The 8092-nt window shown below is 41.1% G+C and overlaps 1 protein-coding gene across 1 annotated transcript in view; it reads left to right on the forward strand.

The window, feature by feature from the left end:
• PRKAR2A (protein kinase, cAMP-dependent, regulatory, type II, alpha) overlaps positions 1 to 8092 on the forward strand; it is a 70073-nt gene that overhangs the window by 57739 nt on the left and 4242 nt on the right. Inside the window, exons 10-11 of the mRNA XM_010851964.1 lie at positions 892 to 966; positions 7421 to 7486. Of these exons, the coding sequence (XP_010850266.1) occupies positions 892 to 966; positions 7421 to 7486 (141 nt within the window). The remainder of the gene's footprint in view (positions 1 to 891; positions 967 to 7420; positions 7487 to 8092) is intronic.

Raw genomic sequence — 8092 nt, forward strand, 5'->3', positions numbered from 1 at the left:
GTTTTGCCAAATATCGAAATGAATCCGCCATAGGTATACCTGTGTTCCCCATCCTGAACCCTCCTCCCTCCTCCCTCCCCATACCCTCCCTCTGGGTCGTCCCAGTGCACCAGCCCCAAGCATCCAGTATCGTGCATTGAACCTGGACTGGCGACTCGTTTCATATATGATATTATACATGTTTCAATGCCATTCTCCCAAATCATCCCACCCTCTCCCTCTCCCACAGAGTCCAAAAGACTGTTCTATACATCAGTGTCTCTTTTGCTGTCTCGTATACAGGGTTATTGTTACCATCTTTCTAAATTCCATATATATGCGTTAGTATACTATATTGGTGTTTTTCTTTCTGGCTTACTTCACTCTGTATAAAAGGTTCCAGTTTCATCCACCTCATTAGAACTGATTCAAATGTATTCTTTTTAATGGCTGAGCAATACTCCATTGTGTATATGTACCACAGCTTTCTTATCCATTCATCTGCTGATGGACATCTAGGTTGCTTCCATGTCCTGGCTATTGTAAACAGTGCTGCGATGAACGTTGGGTACACATGTCTCTTTCCCTCTGGTTTCCTCAGTGTGTATGCCCAGCAGTGGGATTGCTGGGTCATAAGGCAGTTCTGTTTCCAGTTTTTTAAGGAATCTCCACACTGTTCTCCGTAGTGGCTGTACTAGTTTGCATTCCCACCAACAGTGTAAGAGGATTCCCTTTTCTCCACACCTTCTTCAGCATTTATTGCTTGTAGACTTATGGATTGCAGCCATTCTGACTGGCGTGAAATGGTAATTCATACTATTCTAGCCCATTTCAATGTTGTATGGATACTGTCAGTATTTGTGACTTTTATTGAAGGTCTTTTCCTTAGAATTTGTGTGTTCATTGTTTCAGGTGTCAGAACGAATGAAGATCGTGGATGTAATAGGAGAAAAGGTCTATAAGGATGGAGAGCGCATAATCACTCAGGTGAGTGGGGACCTCGGGCAGCTCCTTTCTTGGAAGTCACCTCCTGTAGAACTAGTGTGTCATTTGCCACTCATCCTGGGGAACTCACGCTGCGAGGTACTCAGGCACACTTCTTGCAGAATCTTCTGAAGCCCATCGATGTTCACCTCTGGCCTCTGTTCACCTTTCCTAGGCTTCTGGTTTTGTTCTTTTGGATATTGCTTTCTTTTAACCCTGAGTAAGCCTCTTTCATCACTGTTAAAACCTGGAGGTCAGAGGGTTGTGTATTTTCTCTCTCTGTTTGGCCCAGAGTGTCTCTTAGCTAACCCAATACACAGCAGGCTTCAGTGACTGACCAGGTGTGTACGGTGCCTTTAGTGTTTCCGTTGTGTTTCCTTTGTTACTTCAGGTACTGTAAGGATCGCCACACAGTGGACTTGAACATTATGATGAGTGCTGTGTAATAATTTTTCTTATCTACTGTGTTTGCTTTTTAAATTATATGTAAAAGGCATTATAGATTTTTCAAATCTATAATTTTATATTTCCGTTTCTATATTATAAACTTCTCTGTGAGTGGTTCTGGCAAGATCACTGGGAAGGGGACTTGCCTGGCAGTCCGGTGGTTAGGACTCCATGCTTCGACTGCAAGAGTCATGAGTTAAATCCCTGGTCAGGCTGGGAGCTAAGATCTCACAAGCCACACACTGAAGCCAAAAAATTTTTTTTAATTAAAAGAACAAAAGGAGCACTGGGGAGATATCTAGTTAGTCTGGGTTGAGGAATGTGCTCTCCTTGAACCTACTTGGGGCTAGAAGGAAGACTCAGAGTGAACAAACCTAAATCCCCAAACCACCCCTGGGGCCTGGAGGTGGAGTTGACCCAACCAGTGCCACAGAAATTAATCAGACTGATGGCAGAAGGAGAGAGAGATGCTCCCAGAGAAAAAGGACTAACGAATAAATGGTGTCTAAGTGGCATCTCCAAATGCCTTTGTTTTCCAGATAGCCCCACTGTTAATAATTCCTTTAATTAGAAGTTGGTTTGATTCAGTAAGTATTTGTTAAGATAGACAAGTAGGACCAGATTTAAGTGCTATAATGAGAGAGGAAAGAATGACAATGAGAATGTAGAAAAGGAAGTATTCCATATGGTTTCAAAGAGGAACCAACCTTTGAACTAAGCTGAAAGAACAAGTGCATTTTCAGCATTTGAGGTCAGGGAAAGATCTTCCAGGGCAAGAGAACAGTGTAAGCAAAGGCCGTGGGTGTGAGCTTTGTTCCAGGCCAGGTGCCCTGGTATGGGAAGAACGTGCAGCTGAATTGCCAAGATGGAATGTGTTGACTGGCCACATTTGTTTCTGAACCTGCAGCGCTTTAATTTACCCCCATAGAACTTCTACTTTGTCCTGAAAGCCCCAGGCCTTCAGGAGGTATATCAAGAGGTATAAAAACCCACAGTGTCTTCTGGGATATGTGTGTTCTTGAAGTTAGGAGTGCTAGGTGGTGGTGCAGAATGGACACAAATTAAGATGATACCCACCTTATAGACCCCTTTTGGCAGTGTCTCTTGACCAAGACTTCTCTAAGGACCAGCAGTATTAGCATTATATCAGAATGTTAGAAATTGTTAGGAATTATGGTTCCTGGGCCCCACCCCAGACCAACTGCAAAAACCATACTTGATGTTGTTTTGTTTGTCTGCTTGTTTGTTTGGTCAGCTTTGTTACCCTGTATTTGACATCCAATAAAATTACCAAGTTTAAGTATACAATTTGAGAGTTTTATAACCACCCCTGTAATCATAGTGTAGAGCTTTTCTAATCACCTCAGAAAGCTGCTTGTTTGTATTTTAAGTAAATCCTCTCACCCACCCCCTTATTCCTGAAAACCACTGATCTGCTTTCTATCGCTTTAGAAATTCCTTTTCTATAATTTCACACAAATGAAACCATGTAATGTGTAGTTTTTTCATGTCTGACTTATTTCTCTTAGCATAATGTTTTTGAGGTTTGTCTATGTTGTATGTTTCAGAGGATTATTCCTTTTTGTTGGAGAATAGTATTCCATTATACAGATGTACCATAACTTGTCTTTCCACTCAGCAGTTGAGAGCCATTTGGGGTCTTTCCAAATTTTGGCAGTTATGAATAAAGCTGCAATAAGCATTCACATGCAAGTCTTTACATGGATATATGCTTTTATGGAATTGCTGAGTCACATGGTAAATATTTGTTTCACAGGTTGCCAAAATGTTTTTTAAGATGTCTGCACCACTGTGCATTCCCCCAGCAGTGTTCACGAGTTCCAGCTGCTGTGCATCCACATCAGCACTTAGTACCAGGTCTTTAGTGTTAGCCATCCTAGAGTGAATATCTCATTCTGGTTTTATTTTACATCTACCTAATGTCTAATGATGGTGAGCATCTTTTCCTGTGATTGCTTTTCATCCATATGTTTTCTTTGGAGAAGTACACCTTTTGCCCTATTTTAAATTCGGTCATTCGGCTTCTTAATATATTGAGTTGTAAGAATTCTTAAAAAAAGATTCATTGATTGATTCATGGCTGTGCTGGGTCTTCATTGCTGCACACAGCCCTTCTGCTGTTGCGGAGGCCACTTTCTGGTTGTGGTGCCCTGGCTTCTCATCGCAGTGGTTCCTCTCATTGCGGAGCACTGGCTCTGGATCACTGGCTCGGTAGTTGTGGCCCATGGGCTTGGTCGCAACTTGTGGGATTCCCTGACCAGGGATTGAACCTGTGTCCCCTGCATTGGCAAGTGAATTTTTTACCACTGAGCCACCAAGGAATCCCCTGAGTTGTAAGAATTCTTTATGTACTCTGAGAACAAATCCTTTACCAGGCAAATGATTTGTAAATATTAATCCCAGAATGTGGCTGTGAGGCTTGTCTCTTCATTTTATTAGTAATACATTTTATTAGTAATACCTTAAAAAGCAAAAGTTTTAAATTTTGACAAGTCCAGTTTGTCATTTTTTTCATCTTGTAATTCACTCTGTTTATGTCCTACTTAAAAAAAAAAGTTTGCATAATCAATAAGATTTCCTCTTATTTAACTTCTAGGCAAGTACTGTTCAGTAGAAATATTATGTGAGCCACAAACAATTTAAAATATTTTAGCAGCCAAATTAAAAAAAAACAGGTGAACTTTAATTTTAATAGGGTATTTTAACCTACTATATCTAAAATATTACATTTCAACATCTAAGTGATATAACAATTTAATAATGAGATATTTTACATTTGGAGGATATTCAGTCTTTAAAATTCAACATATATTTTACACTTACAGCACCTATGAATTTATACAAGCCACAGTTCAGGTGCCCAGTAGTGACATGTGACTAGTGGCTCCTAAACTGAACCATACAATTCTAGTCTCCTAGTTTAGATCTTACATTTAGATCTGTGATCCATTTTGAATTAATTACAAGATAGAGAAGATTAGAGCTTTTCGTATGGCTGTCCGCTTACTTCAGCACCATTTTCCTATTCCACTGCCTGGACACTTGGAATGAGAATCAGTCACCCATGTATGTTTGGGTCTATGTCTGGTCTCTTTTGTTCCACTGATCTATGCCTATCTCTCAGTTAATGCTGTGTTGTCTTGATTACAATAGCTTTATATAGTAAATCTTTCAATCAGATAGTTTAAAGCCCTCCAAATTTTTTGTTCTTTTTCTTAATTATTTTGTCTGTGCATTTCTGTATACATTTTACAACCAGCTTATCAACTTCTACCAAAAAAACCTGCTGAGCTTTTTTATTGGGATTACATAAGTTGAATCTATAGATAAGTTCGGGGAGTAGTTGACATCTTAATAGTGAGCCTTTTGGGACAGTCTCAGCCTATTGAAAGTGATGCTGTTGGCTAGGAATGCCTGGGGTACTCATCTTTGCCCGTACTGTTAATACTTGCGGTGAGCCTTCACAAAACATTTACCCTGGCAGAGCCAACGCCATAGCTGGACCAGCCCTTCTGGTTCTTATTATGATTGCAGGATGCACCTTGAGCAACAACCATCTGGGAACTTTGAAAAAACAAGGTTTATTACTCACAGGTCCTGAGGGGCAGGCCCAGAGCTGCACAGTGAGTTCACAGGGGAAAGTCCATTCATGCGCATGTACTGACCTGGAGTTGCCTTTACTGGGATGACGGTGCTTGTGGTGCCCAGGGTTTTTCGGGTTTACTCATTACTGGTATACCTCAGACAGAAGAGTATCTTCCCTGGTGGCTCAGACAGTAAAGAGTGTGCAATGCGGGAGACCTGGGTTCAATCCCTGGGTTGGGAAGATCCTCTGGAGAAGAAAACAACAACGCACTCCAGTATTCTTGCCTGGAAAATCCCATGGACAGAGGAACCTGGCGGGCTACCGTCCATGGGGTCACAAAGAATCAGACACGCCTGAGCGACTAACACATACACACAAACAAAAGAGTAGGAATTTGGGCACAAGAATGTAAAAATGGGGTCACTCAGGCAGTTTTCATTTGTTCTGGGGGTGGTTACACAGGTGTGACAACCATCTGGGAACTTTGTAAGTGTAAAAATTCTGGGAAGTGTAAAAATTCATCAAGCTGCAACATTGAAATGAGCACTTTAAATTATGATTGTTATATATCTTTCTAAACAAAGGGCTCAGACACTGCCCTTTACCACTTCTCACTTCTCCAGTTCTCTACCGCTCACTACTCTCGTCTTGGTCACCAGAGTGTTCCATACATTTGACTATTACTCTTGACCTCCTGGCAGCGCTGAACACTGGTAATCACATCTTCCTTTATGAAACTCCCTTCTTGGACCTAGAAATGATTTTCCCTCTTGGTGGCCCTGAGTCTGGCTCCTCTTTAGTCTCCTTCATGGCTTCCCATCTTTCATCAACTTATATCCTAAAGCTATTTGTATTACACGAATAGAACTTATTGGTGATTTGGTTCTGCTGCATGTAGGGTCAATTCAGTTACTCAGTCTCGTGTCTGACTCTTTGCAACCCTGTAGCCTGCAGCATGCGAGGCTTCCCTGTCTATCACCAGCTTCTGGAGTTTGCAAAAACTCACATCCATCAAATCGGTGATTACATCCAACAATCTTGTCCTTAGTCGTCCCCTTCTCCTCCTGCCTTCAATCTTTTCCAGCATCAGGGTCTTTTCCAAGGAGTCAGTTCTTCCCATCAGGTGGCCAAAATATTGGAGCCTCAGCTTCAGCATCAGTCCTCCCAATGAATATTCAGGACTGATTTCCTTTAGGATGGACTGGTTTGATCTATCAAACCAAAGGATGGTTTAATCTATCTACCAAAGGACGCAGGGTACCTACCCAACATAGCAACACAGAAATCCACAGACAGCCCCTTATAAGGCTATGGAGCAGTGGTTATTATGTGGTAACCTAGGACTAGACTAACTCAGGAATGTCAGCCTCAGCTGTGTGTGGTCCCTGTGTGATGCATGAAGGACATGAAGTCTTATGAAGACATACAACCTGTCACATGGAATGAGAGCGCATGATTAGTATTGGATTATTCAATGTAGATGGTCTTTGCTTCAGAAGTTAAGTGAGAAGTCAGAGACTGATGTGTGCCTGAGAGCCTCCTCTTCCATATCTGCTTGCCTACCTCTCACCTCCTTCCAGGCTTTGCTCGCATCTCAGCTTCTCACTGAGGTGCTCCTGTATGCTATATAACATCTCTTCCCTCACCACTCCAGATCCCACATTCCCTGCTCTACTTTTTTCCTATGGCCCTTATTGCCTTCCAGTACAGCAGCATAATTTACTGATTCATTATGTTGGTCATTTACAGTTTGTTTACTCTACCAGACTGTAATTTCCACAAGGGTAGGGATATTGTTTATCCACTGATTTATCTCTCATGCCTGGCACATAATAATTACTTGTTGAATTACCTGAATAACTGGTTCAGCTAAGTGGTTTAACATCAAAACAAGCAAAGCAAAGCCTGAGGCTTGTAAGAGTGACATCAGTCCCCATGAAGACACCTGCCTCACCAAGGCGGTGCTTTCTCCAGCTCCACGCTGTCCCTGGAGGGCTGTATTTGATGGTGGAGATCATCGCTGGGCTTCATGACCCAGGGTTAGCCAGGAGTCACCTTGATACTGCCTGCAGCCGACTTGGCTACTTACCCCTTATCATAGGTCTCGTTAGCTGACCAACATGCGCTGTAAGAATGTGATCTGTGCAGTTGCCAGCCTGAGTATATTCACGGAGACAGATGGGAATATTCCATGTTAGGAAGGAGAGATGTTTGTCAGTCGTAGTTGGACTGACATCCCTGGTGATCAGGATCCTCCTGTTTTTGTTCTGAATTGTTAGCCATCAATTGGTTTGTAGGTTTGGAAAATAATAAAATTGGAACTCAGGCTATGTGAAGATTGTCTATTTCTGTGTCCCTCAGTACATATGTATGGCTCTGACCTCACCTCCTCTCCCTTTTCAGGGTGAAAAGGCTGATAGCTTTTACATTATAGAGTCTGGTGAAGTGAGCATCTTGATCAAAAGCAAGGTGAGTTTATGTGTGATGATGTGGGTTGTTCCAGGGGAGATCCAGATGCCAGGTATATGCACAGAATGTAACTGTTTACTTTAATAGTGTGAAGTGTATTTCATATGCCAGAATCATAATTGTTACGTGAGATATGTGACTGACAGAGACCAGGGTTTAAGCCCTTTCATTGATAAATATTTAGTATATATATCTTTTTTGTTGCTTTTACCTCTGTTATGTAATTAAGGATATGAAAAGTAGTGACCTATAAATCAATAAGAAAAAGGGTAAGTACCCTAATAGAAAATTGGAAGATTATTGAATATATAACAAAGAATACATTGTGAGTGTTGGTTATGAAAAAGCTTCCTTTTTAGCATGCTAGGAAGGGAGTCTCTAGGGCAGTTATTATTGTGGCCATTTAATGGATAGGGAGACCCAGAAAACACAATGACCTATAGGTGGAAAGAGTGATTCTTACAATAAATTCATCATCATTAGATATTGTTTCAGTTTTTTTTTTTTTTTTTCCTTTCAGCACTGTCTTTTTTTTGTTTTGTTTTGTTTTTAAATTTTATTTTATTTTTAAACTTTACAATATTGTATTAGTTTTGCCAAATATCG

Source organism: Bison bison, unplaced genomic scaffold (assembly GCF_000754665.1).
Source record: "Bison bison bison isolate TAMUID 2011002044 unplaced genomic scaffold, Bison_UMD1.0 scf7180017864304, whole genome shotgun sequence".
NCBI lineage: Eukaryota > Metazoa > Chordata > Mammalia > Artiodactyla > Bovidae > Bison > Bison bison.